The following is a 19,980-nucleotide window of genomic DNA, read 5'->3' on the forward strand; positions in this document are numbered from 1 at the left end:
GAACAACACATTTTGTGTCCCATGCAGAATGAAAACCTGGGCACAAGTCCAAGGTCGTCTTTTGTGTTTGCACTTGAATGCAGGGATAACCTCTGACCTCCAGTCAAATGAGACTCAACTTCATTGTGTAGATCCCCACACTTCGGAGATAATGTGCTTTGGCTGTTGTTTCTTCTGTCCTTTGACAAGTTGATTTACTTCAGCAGTGGCACCAAAGGCAATTCAACTAACTCATTTGGTGCAGACTCAAGAAAAACACTGTTGGTGTCACAGAGATTGTCCTCTCACATAATTACATCGGACTTTTCTTAGAGAAGCATGTCCTCATGTCAGACCCCTGACATTCTTCTGCTCTACAGAGAAATTAAAGTATGTTTTATGTTTTTGTCCAGGATGAGTCCCAGTGCTGAAACCACAGGACATTCCCACATTTTAAATCCAAATTATTGGTTGCAGAATGTTTTGGCAACCTCCTCTCCAATAGTCAAATCTCCATGCCTGTGGCTTAGTGAACACCCGGACTTAAGCAACACTTCTCACAACTGGATGTGTTTAAAAGAAATATGAAAATCTGGAAAGGATTTATGTTTCACTCACTAACTGATGTGGCTTAGGTTCTGTGAGTAACGGCCCCCTCTGTGGATTGCAGGTTCTGATAAGTCATGCTGAGACCAAGGATGGGAGTGGTGGTCCGCTGGATTATGAGGATCTAGAAGCAGGAGAAATGCTGTTCCCAAGAGACCCGGTGGAGTTAGACAGAAGGTTTACGGAACCCACAGAGCACCAGTCCGTCATCGGGGTAAGACAGCAGAACTATTGTGGTTCTGTCTCTGTGAGAACGGCAACAGGGAGAGAGTTGATAGACAAGACCATCTACTGTACATCTCTATGTAGTTCATGCAGAGTGGGAGTAAACCCCCTTGCTGCATGTAAAAACTCATCTGGCTCTTACAATCTGTCTTTCTTTCCATGATGTCTGTTTTATGAACTTGATCTGACTTTTTCCGTTTTGAAGTTTCTCCATCTTCCTCCCTCTACTGACTTATTTTCCTTTGTCTAATCCATTCCCAGTGTCATACTTATTGTTCTTGTCTATAGAGTATCTCTTGTGTTCTTTCTCCATTTCCTGATCCATTCTAAAGGGATAGTTAGCATAGTTTGAAGTGGGGGTTTATGCATAGTTTGTGCTAACTATAGTAAATGGAGGTCAACTTGCCCCCCTGTTTGGAGAAACAGACAGGAGTTACAGGACAGAAGCTAAAAGTGACTGGTTTGGAGCGAATCACATTTTAGACACCTACAAAATCCTGTATCAGTTTAAGTTGACGCTATATTAAGAATGTTTTCACCACTTTACCTTGCTGTCTGACAGCCCAATTAAAAAAAGATCTGACGCTGTTATCTATGCTCTCTTCAAAGCCAGACCTCTTTGATAAAAATGTTGCACACTTTAAGAACTCTTAAGGCTTGTATAAGTTTAAAATAAGAATCCTTTTACTTCATCTCTGAAATACACAAACACAAGCACATCACTGCCTTGGGCATACACTCGACAAGTTCTAATAAGTGATGTCTCTGTCTAAACATTTGTTCACATTCTCCAACTTAGATAAACATAAAATACCAAAAGTCTGCTCACAATTAACCCGATAACACACTAACTGACACTCTTCAGCACACAGAAACAACTCACTATTTGGTTACAGGTTATAATACTAAAGACATTAGCCCAATTTAGCTAGCCGGTGACGCAGAAGAAGAATATGGAGGGATGAAAGAAGAAGAAGAATATGGAGGGATGAAAGAAGAAGAAGAATATGGAGAGATGAAAGAAGAAGAAGAATATGGAGGGATGAAAGAAGAAGAAGAATATGGGGGGATGAAACCCTCTTTAATGGTCACACATGCAGAGCACACAGCACACACAGCACACACAGTGAAATGTGTTCTCTGCTTTTAACCCATCCTAGTACCAGGAGTCTAGTACTAGGAGCAGTGGGCAGCTATTGAACAGCATACATGACATGTTTGACATTTAAAGGTGGGGTATGTAATTTATTTCAGAAACACTTGTTGTTATATTCCTTGGAATGCTCTTAACATCCCGATAGCAATGAATACATGAAATGCTTTGACAATGAATCCATAAAAAAATGTCATCTGTGGAAGCCGTAATACTGTAAAAAGCACGACCAATCATTTTAGCCGGGTCGGCTAAAACAACTGGATGGCCTACCTGCCTGTCAGCCTTCCATCTGTGCACAAACTTATCTCGTGCCCTCATTGGTCATGTGCGCGTTCGTGTGTGTTGGAGGAGGGGCTCTGTAAGGAAGTCTGAAGGAAGAGGCAGATTTTTTCCGGTTTTGTACTTTCAAATTCTAGCGCACTCGAGCTGGTTTCTCCAAAATTACATACCCCACCTTTAACTGTTAAATTATATATACGATATAAATATTTATGCATTACCGCTAGTTATTTTAACACTTCTATACGTCTTTTCATCACTTGAGCATACCTGGAATACACCAACACAAGCACATCATTGCACATGGCTGCACTCACTCGGCAAGGTCTAATAAGTGATGCCTTTACCTTCCCCGAGCTGCTCTATCTGCCTGTGTGAGCTTTAATATCAACATATTTAAAATAAACCATTTGGTGAATTATTATGTATTCTATTTTATTTTCTGCAGCTAAATACCGTTAGCTGCTTCTCCTGTTCACAGCAGAACATTGCATGATCCTGTCTGTTATTCCAAACTGGGGGCCTGCCAACATTATAAATAACATTATATCTTTTATTTTAACAATACAAAATAAACTTTGTTTGATTGATTATATACAGTCATCTATTGTATATATTTCACAATGGATAAGTACCTCTACCATTTCACAACGTCAGAACTCCCTCTTTAATGTGGTCAAACACTGGCACACTGAAATCAGTCGTCAGATCCATGCTGATATTTTCGTTGGCTTTTGTCTCTTTCTCCTCCCAGTTCAATTGCACGTACAGAAAGAACCAGGAAAGTTCGGCAACACTTCCCAGGATTGTACCGGGACCAGGGAGGCACCCAGTGAGCAACATGACATTTAAAATGGAGTTGTACAACAAACTGCCGATCCTCAACCCCTCACGCCAGGCCTTCTACACTGTTTCACAAAAGCAGCAAGTCTTTGTGGAGGTACGTGTTACATTGTAATAAAAGGACTATTCTATATATTGTGTCCTTGCCGTTCAGCTCTTCCTTCTTTCATCCATTAGTTTCTGCCATGTCAGTTTCTATTTGATCTTGTTAGGTCTTAAAACCAAACTCTCACTTTCTACCCCCTAATATTATTTGTATCTCCTCTTTACGTGTCTCCATATCCTGTCTGTCTCAGCATCCTCATTCCACAGCAGTAATAATAGAGGTCATACTCTGGAGTCCTTTGACAACATGATTTATGATGATATCAGTGGGAGGTGCTTTACTGACAGAGCCAGCTGGTTACAAAGAGTCTTTCTGTTTATATGTATGCTCAATGGGGGTTGTTAAGGATGAAAAGGTACATTATTCAAAAATATGTATTCCTTGTTACCCTAATGTATCCTAAGTGTGGGAGTTGATGTTGAATTTTCACTATCAGGATAATCATGAATAAACTCAAATTAAAGACTTAAAAAGAGACACTGACCCCCGCCAGCAGATTAAGAATTTAAAAATAGTCTTATTTTTTAAATATAGGACTTTTCATGTAAGGAAGAATATACTCACACAATTTTGCTATTCTTTATTTATTTATCCTGTATTTTCCCAGGGAGAAATCTGTTTCATTTTGTTGACATTATGAAAATGAAATACTTTCTTAATTGAATGTAAGGTTAAGTGATACGAGTCTAGTGCCATTCTTTGGAACTTTAAGCATTATATTTTTGGGATATTACCATGAATCGCAATTATAGAAATGTGTTTCAGTTAACATCGGTAATGTGTTGACAGGGTTTGTCACCATCAGAAACCATTTATCATAAGTATTATCATATATATATATCATTTTGTCCATTTGGAACAGTTTGTCAAAATGGCTTATTTTCTTTGTTCCTGGGATATGTAGTTGGTGAAAAGATAAATACCAATCACAAGTGGATTCAAAATAGCAACCTTCTGTGTAAATGGAATATAAGAGCTGTATAAATAATGATGCTCGTGCTTATCAGAGTATCATTGAATTCCCTGAAAACAAAGTGAAACAACTTCCCTGAACAATTATGACTTCAGTCTTACTAACATAAAGATGTTTGCTATTGCAATTTTAGATGTATTTAATGATAAAGGATTTCCTTCTCTCTGGTGTTCTTCAGGTCACATCGGCCGCCACAGATCCTGAGCTGGGGTTCACCATCGTAACCTGTGCCATCTCTCCCAACTCCGACCCCACGGTGCCCTCAGACTACACCCTCATTGAGACAGTGTGCCCCAAAGACGACTCCGTCACCTACTACCCTCAGAGTGTCCCCCACACACAGGCGGAGAAGCAAAGTTTCAGCTTCACCTTCAACTCTCAGTTCAACCTGTCCCTGCTCTTCCTGCACTGCGATATGTCTCTGTGCTCCAAGAGTTCTCAGAGCAACCAAAGAATGCCTCCGGTATGCACTCTTTACTTTCAAAATGACTTTTATACTTTTGCATCTTTTATTATTTTACAGCACAAGTCTCTCGAGAGTTTATTAGCGATGTTATTTTAGGAGATTTGAAGTTGGTGTAGTCGTGCCCCATCCTAACTGTGGCTGACCCGAGCCTTTCACTATCAGGAAACATGAATCTAAGTGAGATTCGCCAAGTATCCAGCTGCAGAACCAAACAAACATCTGTCTTGATTTTCATCTTCATTTTTCTCTTACTGTTCTCTGTCCAATTTAGACAATCTCCTGCAAGCACGTTCCTCCACTTTATTTGCATTTAACAATAAAACAAATCAAAAAAACAATTAAAGAAGTGCAAGAAGAAACAAAGTAGGAAATTACGAGAATTTTGCAAGACTAATGTGTACATCATTCAGGAGAAGTTATAAAGTAAAATAGAGGTGAGCTAAAAACAGAATGTAAAATGAAATGCTGTACAGTTTTGGCTTTTCACTGTTCATTTATTAGTTTTAAGTTCAGATCTTTTTTTGTCCATGCAGTGCTTACAACCGAGTGACACCTGCGATTCTCCTTCTGTGGAAAATATCATGTCGATGATAATGCACAGCAAGACGTCCACAAAGCCGCTGGTCGTGGTGGATGGATCTGGTCCGTCAGAAGAACCAAGGTTAGTAAAGAGGGAATGAAAATATAACCTTTCACACAAACTTAGACCTTATGCCATGGGCTCAACCTGTACTCCATTTCTAAATGTCTACAAAGCTCTCTCATTTTCATTTTGGTTTTATCAGCACCACAAATGATAAGTGAAGCCCTGATTTTCCATTGTTTTGAGTGTTAAGTGTGGTTTGAAAACTGGAGTAAAGAGAGAATCAAGTCTGAGCGGGCGAAGGAGTCGGAGAAAGCTCAGTCCAATCCTCAGAGATTAGACCAAACCACAAAACCCTGAACATCACTTCCCCACCTCTGGTCATCATTACCAGCACTGTGTTGTGTGATTGTGTATGCAGGTGCGTGTGAATGCACATTTGCCGTGTTTACATTAACGTCTGTACACAAGAGTGTGTGTGTGTTTTTGAGTGTGTGTGTGTTTTTGGGTGTGTGTACAATGTGGTGGACTGCAGTAAAGGGGCGTGTGCAAACACAGAGGCCCAGTTCGGCTGCTCTGGACCGGTCCATGCTGAGGGAGGGGTGGAAAAAAAGGAGTCATACAGCACCAGTTGTTTTCACTTAGGACTTTCACTGTGGCCTCAGCCTTCCACTAGAGAGGGGGAGAAGGGAGGAGTGTGAGGGGAGTGGAGGTCCAGCCAGAGCCTAAAGGGCCCCTCCATCATCTCTTGTTTAACCACTCTCCATTCACTCGCTGTGTTGTGGACTCTCCTGGGCTGTGAGTGAGTTCAGCCCGCAGATGTGGGGGGAGGCCTGAGGTAACCACGTTCACATTTAACTAATTATGACCTAAACTGAGATGGGGTGATATCATGAGTGCCCGATCTCTGGTGGTCAGCCAAAGCGATTCAAATCAGCCTCCCTCTGAGCAATGACTTCAACCAGAGCCTGTGGTCAGTTTGAGTCAACTTCATTGACTCAAGTCTTTTATATAAACCACATCATTTTAATCAGTGTGAGCTAGAGCATGACTCATATATCAGCAAGGCCAATATTAGACTTTTTAAGCCTAATGTGGATATATTGTACTGTCTTATATTTAAGCTTATAAGCAACATGAAATTGCTATAGAGAAATAAAAAAGATTTAGAGTGTTTGCGGTAGTATAAAAGAGTGTGATAAACATAGTTTGCCCAACAGAAGCAAAGACAAGCACTGGCAAATATGTTTGAAATGATTTGCTTCCGATTTACAATCACACATCATATTCATACAAACGTTGTATTAGGAGAAACCTGGGGGCTTAGACCATTTTGTGTCTTCTGTTATAACCAATCAAATGTTCAGTATTGGGCCCTCATCATAAAGAATTGTATTTTATCTAAAGTGTAAGGTTTATGTCAGGTGGTGACAGTCATAGTAAACGGTAGGAGACTAAACAGTACTTTTTTCCAGCATGTAGGAGGAGGACAATTTGTAGCTTTAAGCAAACCGATTTGTCATGCTCCTGGCCCCACTGAAATATATGACAATTTCTTTTCAAAATTGTTTAATTGTTTAAATAATTTATTTAAAAACAAAAACAAATGGATTGGCTCCAGCCTCTCAAATGTACTGATAATCCTAAACGACCATGGTTTATCATTATACCTTTGAGTGGTAAGACTTTTGACAGACAGTACAAGCCAATATGACAACTTGGTCTTTTAGTCAGCGTTTTTGACTAATTCAACACTTTTGACCAACTAAGACAAAATAGGCTAATTGATAGTAAAAACAATTGTTGGATGCGGCCATACGCAAAACTATACAAATACAAGTATCGGGTTGTACAATCTGGTATCAGCCTGGCTGTAGCGTGAGGGGCCAGAGTTGTACAGAAAATTCCTGAACTGAAATGAATGTAGGGTCCCGCAGAGATAAACAGTAGATGTGGTCATTTTTTGGCACAGAAGTCCAGTGTTAATGTTAGCAAGCTGCTGAAGACATTGGTGATCAGAAACGTGTTGTTAAAGTATGAGTGAGTTAGCTGAGCTAGGGTGAGAAACATGCACAGCCACACCAACATCCAGCGGGTGCAGCAGGTTTCTTTTCCATGGCACCGATTAAGTCAACACAAATATGAAATAAACACAGTGAAAAAAACCCTATTTCAAAGAGCAGGTTTTATAACACAAAGGCAAACAAAACAAGCAGCCTTTTCAAGGGCCACAGTTCTGCACTGGATGGTATCCCAAAGAGCTCAAGTCCATCTACAAATCAAAGAGGGCCACTTGTGGCCAACTTGGTGCATGGAAAAACATAACCGCCTCAGAGCGCAGCCATCAGGAGCAGATTTACTGCTTCACAATAAATGTTATTGGATCTGGTAAAGTTCAGAAAAGTTGAAAAGTATCGTTTATTTGAGAGGTTGGCAGTGTGGATTATATAACTCACACCAGTAGTATTAAGTTTATACTGCAAAGAGTAAGGGAAGAAGATAGAAACTTAAAAAACGTTTATTCACATTACATTTAATAAAATATAATCTGTGTCAAAATAAAAACGGCATAATATTAGGTTTAATGTATTTTGATCTCCCTATGGGCTATTATATACACTGGACTGATGTCAAAAAGCCAACGTTATCACAAAAGCAGAATTGAAAAACTCTTGTAGATTATGTACCAATCAAAATATAAATCATCCACACTTCAAAAGGCATATTGTTTGAACAGATCCATTATGAGAAACCTGTATCACTATATAAACCACTGTATATCATCATTTAGTTGGGTGCTAATAGCCTCATAGACCAAGCTTATTGCAGTAACAACGTTTTGAACTGTCGAGTTCAACTGTACTGGGCTTTATAAATAAGAACATCCAATGTCAAGGGTCTTGCAGAAGAGGATATCAGTGGTTTTGCGCTGTGTGAGGAGAGATCAGAGTTAAACAAAAACATTCTCTCTCATTCCATGGCAAGAAAACGTACATAAACAAATGACGTTCCTAGAAATAATAGAGACCTCTTTCAACTCTGGCAGAGGAACATAAGTCATGATTTTAACTTCAGGGGTACTGTGTGGTTCTGTTGAAATAGTCAGCAAAATGTAAGAACTGACAGGCGTCCAGAAGGGAATAGTTCCCCGAAGACATCAAGGCGTTATATGAAAAGATACATTGAGTTTCAGTTTAACCATGGGAGCTATAAGATGATAGTCATGTCAATTCTCCACATAACAAATAAAATATGAGTCCAGTTTAAGGCCTTTGCACACAAGTCCATTTATTTGGTATGCATTTTATTAAATCTGTCATCCAATACAAATCGTTCTGCACAGAAACCTTGCACACTGACTCATGCTTTTTATTTTTGTTGCGTACATTCATAAAACAAGACAGAATGAAACAGCCAGGGTTGCATTTGAATAAAAGTCAAAGCCTGCTAGATTCTGAATGATTGACATGCGTGCAATGGTGCTATTCCCAATCAGGGTTCATTAATGATTGATAATAATGAAAAGTTATAATTTAGCTGCTTATAGCACAATCAATACTTTCATATTTTTCATAAATATCTTTCTTTGCCATGATCTGTGATATAAAACTGTAATGCGATCTCTTGCCACAATCAGACACTATTTTGGATGATGCTGTTTTGATATCTATGACACTGGGTGGTCAAATAACTCTTTAAATGCTTTTGAGCGATGAAAAGTACATATTCAAAAACTTTGATGATGAATGAAACTTTCTTAGTCAGTTTGTAAAAGTGATTATATTTAAATCCCAACAATTACGAAGGCCATTACAAGACAACATAACACACCGATGTCTCATGCTGGCCTCCCTTATGCCTGCTCTTTCTGCCTTTTCTGTACTGTACAGATAACACTGGAACGATTGGGGGGGGGGAGGTTGGCAGAGAGGACGTCCTCTGGCCATCGTCCCCTCTGAAATGAAAGTCCTCTCTGATGACCTGTCATCATTCATTATGCAAAATGAAAACTCAAAGGTGTTCTTTCCAAGAATAGCGTGCATTGTGCCTGAGTCTTGGACGTGCACCAGGCTCGCCTCTTTAGATTACAAAAGAGCCTTTGTGTTGTTTGTTAAGACATCATTATGAGGGCTTGAAATACAGTGTTCAGAGTCAGTAGGTTCATCAGCTGATAGTATGGCTGCTCTCTTCCTGCTTCAGGTTTCTGTGTCACATTCCTCAGAGAATTGCTTATCAACTCAGGGCAGTATCAGTAATGTTCTGGTCCTCTGGCCTGGAGCTGACAGCTGACCTTCTGAACAATTCACTATGTATGAATGTGATACGCGTACATGATAATGAGACATACTTTCATTTGTATTTTTGTTGTAGCTTCTTCTGAAACACCACCGTATCCTGATGATGATAGTAAGTGATTGTACACAAGTTTCAAGATGTATTATTCTCTTCTATTCATATTAACATGTATGTGAATTATATGGAGCCCTTAAGTATTAAATAAACAAATAAGACTTGAAAATGAATAATTCAATAAATACATGTGGTTAAAGGCTTACATAAACCAATAAGATATATATTTCTTGATGTTATGTAATTGTTATGCACAATGTATGTACAGTACATAACAATGACTATTTGTCATTTTTTTTTAAACATTTCTCATTTTTTAAATATATTTATACGAGTTATTGGAGAGTGGATTGCTTCCAAACCAAAAACAATTTTTGTGTTTAACATCACAATGACAATAAGCGTCTTATCCTAAATGATGTATACATTTAATTAAATTTGATGATTGTCTTACAATTTATTGATATAAATACTTATTATTATGTATATTTGAATGTGTTATTCCAAGTTATGAACTGTGTGCTCTTCTGTTTGCAGACGCGCCATACGTGCTGGACACCCCCACAGTGGTGGGGATCGCCTTCGCAGCCTTCGTGATTGGGGCTCTGTTGACCGGAGCCCTGTGGTTTATCTACTCACACACAGGTAGGTCCTTTACCTGCTGCTCCCCGGCCCCGCTCACCTCTCTACACTAATGAAAAGATAAGACGCTAAAGAATGCTCGAGTGTCCGAGTGCCAGAAATGTGCCGCTGGGAATGCCAAACATCCTGCTGCTGACAGAGGCCGGTTCACAATAACAGATTGACTCCTCTACTGTAAATATATCCTGTTGGTCAGCAGCGAGGGCTCTTCTCTTTCCTGCCTTTGAATGTTTTGGGAGCTGCGGGGTGGTCAACGAATACTCTCAGTACAATGGCTGGGACGAGTTGGAAACCCCCGTTGTTGGGTTTAGTGGCCCTCACAGGAAAGGACACACAATCTGTTCATTAGATGCCAAGAGCTTCCCCATCGTCCCCAGCCTGCCGACCCCTGCTGACCCCCGGGAGGAAGTGCGCTCCCAGCAGCTCTCTGGAGTTCACCGTTGTGCAGAGCTGCCCTGTTCTCATTGGCTTTGCTGCTTGACTGGTGATCAGCCATGCCATTGACCTGCTGGCCCTGCGGCTGATGTGTTCACCATGGACGTCTTTTATAAAGGGGTCGGGGTGTTCTCAGAAAATACAACGTGTTTGAGTTTACGCATAGAACAAAAGCTTACATGTAGACATATTAAATGGATTAGTAAATCATCCAAAGATCCGGACACATTGTCAGAACTATTACAAACTGTTCCACTCATTCTAAATCATATCTTGTGTTTACTGAACAGGATTTCAAGTAGTATAAAAAAGATCAGATGTCAGATTTCAGTGCCCTTATCTTTATCACAACATTGATATTGGCTTCTCTTTAGAAAGCCACTTGACTAAAGTTTGATGGGTTTCCTAGAGAGCCTTATTAGATGGTTTTCCAACGCTATGAGAAGTAAGCATGGAGAGAGAAACAGGTGTTAGGATAGTAGTTCTGGAAATAGTTTTACAACATGTTCTTGCTGATGTTATTAAAATAGGCTTTAGCTGGGCGTGTAAAGCTGTCTTTGCTGAAATTACCTTACAAGGCAATATTGGCAGTTCCTTATAAACCCCAAGTATGTAGATCCCCTAAAAAACCACCAACATATCAGTTCAGGGTGTATTTTAAACTTGTGTACAGAAGGATGGAACATGAAAAGAGATGTGGGTCTATCCCCTCAGGGTCTGAGGACAGAAACTCTTGAGAAATAAAGTTATTTTGAAGTTACTACTCATTGGCATTACATTAAAGGTTTTGTATCCATTGCAGTTTTACTCCATATAGGGCAATCCAAAGTGTCTCTAAGAACCCTTAATATATGATCTGACATCCTGCTCATTATGTTGGCACATTCACGATGCATTCTGCCAGGGCTGCAGTCATGTCTGTTGAGAGATCTGCTCTCTACCTCTGCTCAATTGTTGAAACCACATACACAAAAGATTTTAGAAATAATTGCATCAAAGAGTGCCAATGGTAAATGTCACCACTAAGAATCAGGGTTTAGAAATATGTGATTAAATACTATTTGGCTACGAATACAACTGAAGGGCCGCAAACATTAGTGACAGCAAGAAATGTACGACTAGGAAACGTACTTTTTGAAGCATGGCTTTAACAAAGACCAACGTTTCATTATATATTAGTAGCTAGTTTGTATGTTTTTTAAAGTGAGAACCCCTTCATGGTGAAACTATAGTTTGGATTGTCATGAAATGTTGTCCCGCCGTTCATGTCTCCAAAAGAAGGATTATTGTGCCTTTGGCGATCCTCTGACCTTTCCTCTAGCATCACTGAGAAGTTTAGTTTTGTGTGTTATTCCTTGACAGCTGTCAGATGACATCGCCTTAACCTTTGTTTAATACATTCATGTTCCATTTAGTATTAATTGTCACTTTTAATCCAGTGCCAAAAAGTACAAATTGTTATCTGATCACTGTTTAAATGGTGATTGTAATGGATTGTACTTATATAGCACTTTATGCAGTCTTTACGACCCCTCAAAGCGCTATTACTATTACAAGTCATCATTCCCACCTCCCCCATACAGAGCAGTGCCACTTTCACATTCACACACATTCATACACCGCTGGCCATGCCATCGGGAGCAACTCTGGGTTAAGTATCTTGTCCAAGGATACATCGACATGTTGATCTGGTCCCAGGTCTTGATTTAGACATTTAAGTTCGGAGGCAAATTGTCCTTGAGTCCGAGTTTTTATACACAATATGTTTCTGTGACATAAAAACAGCCTTTATCTCTCCTCTCACCAAGATAATATTGGACCTGGGAATTTACATTTCCTTAGAAAGATGAGGGGAATCCAAGCTTCTTTGTTTTCAAGCTTCTTGGTCCTGCGAGGGAAAGACCTCTGGCAGCTCTGCTCTGGTAAACATTAGCAGAACTAAGGGGCCCCAAAGAGGGAGCGGGATGCACGACCGCCAGTGGACCCATATATTCTTATAGTCACTGAATATACACACTCAACTTTAGGTACAAACAAGACTATCGATGGGAAAACCTTTATCTTAGAGAAACATTCTCTATGTATTAGGGCAAAATAAATCTAGGAAACAAACAAGGGAAAGACTTCACTAACACGTGTGTGCCAAATACTCAAATGAAACCCAGACTTGGCTGTACTTCCAAAGCTGTTCATTGTCTGTCAGAGACATTTTTTGTAAACAAATGTAAACACTTTTATTTTCCCTTTTCATTTAAAGCGCTGGATCCCAAGAGTGTACAAAATGAAATGCTTATTTAGTCATAGAACAATAAACCAGTCAGTGGTTTGAGCTCCAGTCAGTAGGTCCTGTCCTGTGTTTGTTCTGCTTTATCTACTAAAGCCAGGCTAATTGAATCCAGATAACCAAAGAAATGAATTCCATGAACAGGAATCCTCCTTTGTCTCCCAGATGTCATCTGACAGATAGGATGTGACTGGTTGTTTCTGGGCGCTCTGAGGTGACATTTTGTGGGTCCAAGCTGTTGAAAACACTTTGTAAATCTGTAGCAGACTGTGCTTGAAGATGGTAAAAGTTAGCACAGATCAAATCCAGAGTTCTTCTTGCAGTTTTTAGCCAAGGTCTTTGTACTGAAACTGGATCCTTTTTTGCTCATGCTTGAGTGAAAATGTGTGATGGCTAGTCACAAAACGTCATGAAAAGAATTGTATTTGATATAAAGTGTAAGCTTTGTGTCAGGTGGTGACAGTCATAGTAAACGGTAGGAGATTAAACAGTACTTTTTTCTTTAAAGAGGTACAATGAAGGTTCCAGCATGTAGGAGGAGGACAATTTGTAGCTTTAAGCAAACCGATTTGTCATGCTCCTGCCTTTCTGTAATATATATTAAAGAAATTCTACCTCCCTTTGGTCCTCACCCCTCCTCACCCCCTCTCCTGCTCTCTCCCCCTGTGTAGGTGAGACAGCTGGCAGGCAGCAGGTCCAGAAGCCCCTCCCGGCCTCAGAGAACAGCAGCCCGGGCCACAGTGTGGGCAGCACCCAGAGCACGCCCTGCTCCAGCAGCAGCACGGCGTAGCCCCGACCCGGACCCCTGCCCGGACCCCTGCCCAGGCCCCAAGGTTCACAGGGACCGCTTTGTTCTACTCCTTCCATGAAAGGAATTATTAGGGGAATGTTAAAGGTCACACAAAAACACACAAAAACACCTTTGGTCCTGTAAATTCCTTTTGTGCCAGACTAATAAACTGTCCTGGTGTTACTGCTGTGTAAAAGTAGTGACCTTGGCAGCCTCAACTCATATTTAGTACAGGAAAATACCTTTATGCAAGGCATTTCATTCCAATCCTAATGCTGTTCTTTTCTGAGCAAAAGCCTTTTGTTTTGGCCTTAAATGGTGAGGTGTAGGCTGTCTGTAATGAGCAGGTGTACTGCAACAGCAAGGAAAGCAACCAGGCTGCAGTGATGTCAGTATTAGTACGTGAGATGTTAATGGCTGGACTGTTACACTTCACAACACGCAACCCTAAAGGTGGCGAAGCAACCACTATTAACATGCGGACAAAAGTGCAGTATGACATAAGTCGTCATCTTGACCGAGAGATGGCTTTTAGAAGATGCAAGATAGATATTGAATGTATGCAGAAGAGTATTCGCCAAAAAATGTGAAAGAACAATGTGAAAGACATGCTGATAGAATGCCACATTTTGTAATAACTCTTCCCTTATAATGGATTTATACACGCAGGTTGGCAAAACATATTTCACCAGTGCCTTTTTCTATGTGGTAATACTAGTACTGCATTTCAGTTGAGTCCATTCTTTTACAGAGTTTCACAGGGGCATTATGGGTTCCCTTTTTTTGGTCATTGTTAATGGAATAGTTTCACATTTTGGGAATTCCTTTATTTGCTTGCCATCCAAAAGTTAGACCCTCGGTCTCCTAAAAGTTACGTTACAATATGATATGTCAAATACGTTTCGATGTCATTTGTGTCCGACGTAGCGTAATCATGTTTCAAATGAAAGTCTGCGTAGAGTTCTGTGGGTAAATAGGTCAAACACACTACTTACTACTGTACTACTAAACCAAAAGTCAAATGTGCATTTTAACGTACGTATTCAGTAAGCTTGTGTGACATACTTTATTGAGGTCACGTAGGTCACTTTTCTAGGTAAATGAAATCTGAACCATTAGCCTTTACTTTAAATATCCAAGTAGTTTGGATTGCTACTTTTGTTTAAATTTAAATTTGTGTAATTGCGACTGTAATCCGGAAAAGAAAATACATAATTGAAAATGCAGTTGTCTTGTATGGCAGCGTAATCTTTAGGAGACAGGATCAGAAGATATTTACCACTCTCATGTCTGTGCTTTCAATCCTGCACAACATAGCATAGCTCCCAAAATGCTAACCTATTCTCTAAGGACCTGTATATTTGTGTAAATATTGTAAATACTCTCAAATGTTAAGCGGTTAAGAGTGTGTGCAAATTCTGTTCTTGTACTTTAAGATTAGACCAGTTTATCAGTGAAAGATACAAGTTAATACCATGTATCATCTTAAAAGTGATAAAAGAAGAATCATGATGTTACAAATCCATTTCCCCATGGACCCTTTTGAGGACATTCACAAACACAGGAATTCCTCACAATTGCGAAACGGTATAAAGTGAAATATTTGGCATTTCTTTTTGATAAATAATGAAAAGATAAATCCAGTAAATGTTTCTCAGCGTATCAGACAGTCAGAGCAGATGACACTATACAGCCACAGTGTGCAGTGTAGATCTCTTCTCTCGGCACGGACTGTTATATAAGCTGCAGCTCATTGTTATGGACATATCTTTTATTTTCTTCTTTTGTTTAAAGTGCATCACCCGACTGCCCCCCCACCTCAGAATAATATGAATGTTTGCTGTAGTGCCTTCCACTAACCTGGGTGTGTTTCTCAGAGTGTGTGTGGGCCCTTTGAACTCCAGAACCATGACAAGAAAAACAGAATGTATATTATCTCTAAGCTTTTTATCTTATGTAAACATGTGTAAAGCTTTCTACAGAGGGAACAGAGTCTAAATATATATTTGTGTATAAAATTATATTTTGGAATATATTTACCAAGAGAAACCTATTGTCTTGTATGTGTGTTACTGTACTGTGAACTGTGGATATGCTAATACAATACACACGTGTGTGTGTGAGGGGATGTATTCATAGAGGCCTCATGGCACGGCTTTCTGACACTTTAACTGATGACAATTAAATATGGAGATACAAAATGATTCACCTTTTTTAAATCTATTTTATATTAGAGTATAAACCAAGTCCACTCTTTGATACAAACTAACTTTGACATCATATTTACATTTGAAGCTATTGCAAGTCATTGTTTATTGTGTCATAAAACATGTGATCGGTTTGATGAGTATGATCAGACAGAATACAACTCCTTATGTTTGATCACTGTCACAGTTTGTCATCATCTAATAACTGTTTTGTATAGATCCTTTTCTAACTCAAAATATATTTACATATAAAGTAAGGAAATCACTGTTTTCTTTCAAAATGATAGCAATAATTATTAACTTTATTTTTCACAAAGTCTAGGTAAATAATGGTATCCTTACTTGATGTATTGTCATAGAGAAAAACCCTTCTTTTCACAACTATGAGGTGAATCCCCTCAAAATAATGAAAACAAATGGATCAACGGTTAAAGATGGCAGCAATAAACCATAATGAAAGTTGAATGTGAAATGTGTGTGTATATATTAAGAGAGAATGGAGGGTGGAACAAATCCAACTATCTGTTTTTTTGTTTCTGGAAACTCAACTGTTTTCCAAAACACTTTATTGAGTAGTTGAGCCTCTTGGGAACATTAGAGCTCGTTTGTGTTAGCAGACATGTGGCCAGGTGTGTGCCTAACCTTCAGTTCCTCAGTAAATAAACAGCATGAGATGTGGTGCCCCCCCCCCCCCCCATGTCCTGCAGAGAGGGAAGCCTACGATCAGCGCTCATTGTGGGATCTCTGCTTTCTGACATTCCTTTAGTTTTGAGGTTCTCTTATCTACTGTCCATCTCCCATGAGTAATTATCCCCCCCCCCCCCCCCCCCCCCCCCCCGCTAACTCCAGCTGTTAAGTGGCTGAGCGTCATGTTGTGTCCTGGATCTAATCTTCTTAATTCAGATCATTTTGGAATATTCAATCAAACTGAAAATATAAACATGCCCCCATGCTTACTGCCTCAGTGCCTCGTCTCCTTTAAATGATGTTAACCTTAAACAAAACTGAAATCTAAAATATGCTTTGAGGGAAACTTATTTCACATATCGCAAATAAGACAAAGTCCTTGTAGACTTATTTAATATTACGTATGCAATTTAACTTACATTACGCACTTACTGCAACATACTGATGACGTCTGCATTAACTTAGATATACGCATTTCAACTTGTATAACATTCTTAACTTGGGCAAATAACCTTTGTTACGGAGCAAACTCATTCTGACCTAAAACATGATCTTTTACCAAAACCTAACCATATATTTTTGTTTCACTTCACAACGTTAAGCATGTGTTTAAAACTGCCACTGTAATCCGGGGGAAAACATGTTTACCTTGAAAGTCAATGAAAATACAGTTGAGTTGTTGTCAGGCATCATTCTTAGGAGACACGGGGGCAGTATGACATAATGATGCTGTATCAGATCAAATAGGCATTATTATGGAAGCAAAAGATACCTTTCCTATAGGATTGATAGTTACTGCTGAACAACAGCTGTAAGTGGAGCACAAATCCACCATCTAGTTATTGATTGTATTTTGTAACCATTTGACTACCTCATGTTTTTCTATGAATGTGTACTTTGTGTTCTACGTGTGTGATGTCATGTGTGTGAATGTTTCGTGCCTATGTTTGAACTCAACAATAGTTAAATAGATGAAACTGCAGTTGGATGGTTCGGGCCCCTTTGTGGTTTTACTGCAGTTTTATTTTTCAAACCATGAAGAGTTTGATCTTTCCCATGATGCCAAGATTGCCTTTTTTCGGGCGTTTGTAAAAAATGTGTAAAACTTTTCATGATTTTATTTTGTTTTTGAATTTTTATAAGCTGTAAATAAGCATGACATCTGTATACCCATTATGTCCAATAAATCTTCATAACAATGAACCAGACTGCTGTTTGATGGTTTCTCATCAGTGTGTGAGGGTGCTGTGTAACTGATGTGTAATGATGATGTGTTGGGCCTGAAGTCATGACTCCTCTGGTGAGATCATAGCGTGATACAGACCATGTGGTCTTCTGGCTGGAACCTTTGGGGGTTCCTTACCTCCCCCCCCCCCCAGAACAGCACTCTCTCCATCTTTGTTTTTGATTAGAGCTCCTTTGGGACCGCTAAAGGTAGCGTGCCTGGCACACTGAAAAAAATGAAACGTTGATTTTAATAAATGTATTATGCCAACAGAAATATTAATAAGATGTTTTTATTTAAATGAACAGAACGATGTGACCTTAGAAAAGAAGAAACCGAGATATTTAGGTTCAGAAATGATTGTATTGATAGGAAAAGCTGCCTTTCATGAAGCATATTCAGACAGCAGCATATACACCAACACTGAAACACATGAGCACATACTACAGTTTAAAAAGCAGAAATAGAAATGACAGAGCTGACAGAAATGCTCCGTTTAAGTTTCATACACACAGTTCAGCTCACACACACTATTTTATGAACATATAGATTCACACTTAAAGTATTATCCTACAGAACAGTACAGTTGACAGAGAAGAGATAACATCTGATCCTTTACAACAAACACTATATGATCTTTTTAGATTTACTCAAACTGTAATCCTGATAGTAATCCCCATATTTCAGAAATGCAGTAATCTGATTAAATCTTTTTTTAATGTAACTTAGAGAAAATAGATGGCTTTTTTCTGCTTGTTTGTTTGTTTGTAGCCTTTATTTATCCAGGTTAAAATCCCATTGAGATCAACGATCTCTTTTTCAAGGGAGACCTGCGGTACATTGAGTTACACATATAAAAACAAACAGAAAACAAAAGGACATCACAACATAATTACAGGGGTATACATTAGCATCTATTTACATTTACAGGTATCCAATAACATTTCATCCAGCCGTGCTTTAAAATGATGCAAGGGAATCAAAATGCTCAGTTTCAATATTTTTTGCATGGTGTTCCAAGCCAGAGGAGCAGCGCACATAAAAGCTTTAGTACCTAAAACAGTCCTAGCACTTGGCACATGTAATAAAAACACATCCTGGGATCTCAGGCAATAGCTACTTGCCACTCTCCGTGAGATCAAAGAGCATATATAAGTCGGTAGTTTACCCAGCATGGCTTTATATATGAATATGTACCAATGACTGAGCCTCCGAACAGTAAGTGAAGGCAGACCTGCCTTGGCATACAGGGTACAGTGATGAGTAAGTACTTTACAGTTAGTAACAAATCTCAGAGCACTGTGATAGGCGGCATCTAACCTTTCCAGGCAATGGGCAGGTGCATTCATGTAGATCAAATCACCATAGTCTAGCACAGGTAAAAAGGTCACAGTGACTAGCCTTTTCCTGGCTTCAAAAGAGAAACAGGACTTGTTTCTGAAAAAGAAACCTAATCTAACCCTCAGCTTTTTAAGCAGATTAGTGACGTGAAGTTTAAAAGTAAGACAATCATCAAGCCAGATACCAAGGTATTTGTAACAGGTAACCACTTTGAGTACTTGTCCTTGCATAGTAACAATATCCAAAGCAGTCTCTTGAGTCTTTTTAGCTTTAGAAAAGAGCATTACTTTGGTTTTCTCAACATTTAAAAGAAGCTTTAGTTCAGAGAGCTGAGTCTGAATAATGTTAAAAACAGCCTGTAATTTAACAACCGCCTCCTTAATGGAGGGACCTGCACAGTACATCACGGTGTCATCCGCATAAAAATGCAAAGTAGCTTCATCCACATTTTCACCTAAACTATTGATGTAGATGGAGAATAAAAGTGGACCTAAAACAGAACCTTGAGGAACACCATTAGCAATGTTCAACCACTCAGAAGACAGCCCATCAAAATGAACACATTGGGACCTTTCAGAGAGGTAGTTCACAAACCACCCCACTGCATGGCTGGATATGCCAATACTGAGTAGCCTCTGCTTTAAGATGTGATGATCGACGGTATCAAACGCTTTAGAAAGATCAATAAATAGAGCTGCACAACTCTGCTTATTATCTAAAATACTTGTAATGTCATTCACCACTTTCATTGTGGCAGTGATGGTGCTATGTTGCTTTCTGAAGCCTGACTGATGTTTAGACAG

The 19,980-nt window shown here is 39.3% G+C and overlaps 1 protein-coding gene across 2 annotated transcripts in view; it reads left to right on the forward strand.

The window, feature by feature from the left end:
• tgfbr3 (transforming growth factor, beta receptor III) overlaps nucleotides 1–15,921 on the forward strand; it is a 69,710-nt gene extending 53,789 nt beyond the window's left edge. Inside the window, exons 11-17 of one of the 2 annotated variants that reach the window (XM_034140720.1) lie at nucleotides 650–799; nucleotides 3,000–3,185; nucleotides 4,346–4,630; nucleotides 5,167–5,293; nucleotides 9,588–9,623; nucleotides 10,104–10,211; nucleotides 13,599–15,921. In XM_034140720.1, the coding sequence (XP_033996611.1) occupies nucleotides 650–799; nucleotides 3,000–3,185; nucleotides 4,346–4,630; nucleotides 5,167–5,293; nucleotides 9,588–9,623; nucleotides 10,104–10,211; nucleotides 13,599–13,717 (1,011 nt within the window). In that variant the 3' untranslated portion in view covers nucleotides 13,718–15,921. The remainder of the gene's footprint in view (nucleotides 1–649; nucleotides 800–2,999; nucleotides 3,186–4,345; nucleotides 4,631–5,166; nucleotides 5,294–9,587; nucleotides 9,624–10,103; nucleotides 10,212–13,598) is intronic. The other variant, XM_034140722.1, reaches the window with a different exon arrangement.
• The last annotated feature ends 4,059 nt before the right edge of the window (nucleotides 15,922–19,980 follow it).

The sequence above is a fragment of the Trematomus bernacchii genome, unplaced genomic scaffold (genome assembly GCF_902827165.1).
Source record: "Trematomus bernacchii unplaced genomic scaffold, fTreBer1.1, whole genome shotgun sequence".
Taxonomy (NCBI): Eukaryota; Metazoa; Chordata; class Actinopteri; order Perciformes; family Nototheniidae; genus Trematomus; species Trematomus bernacchii.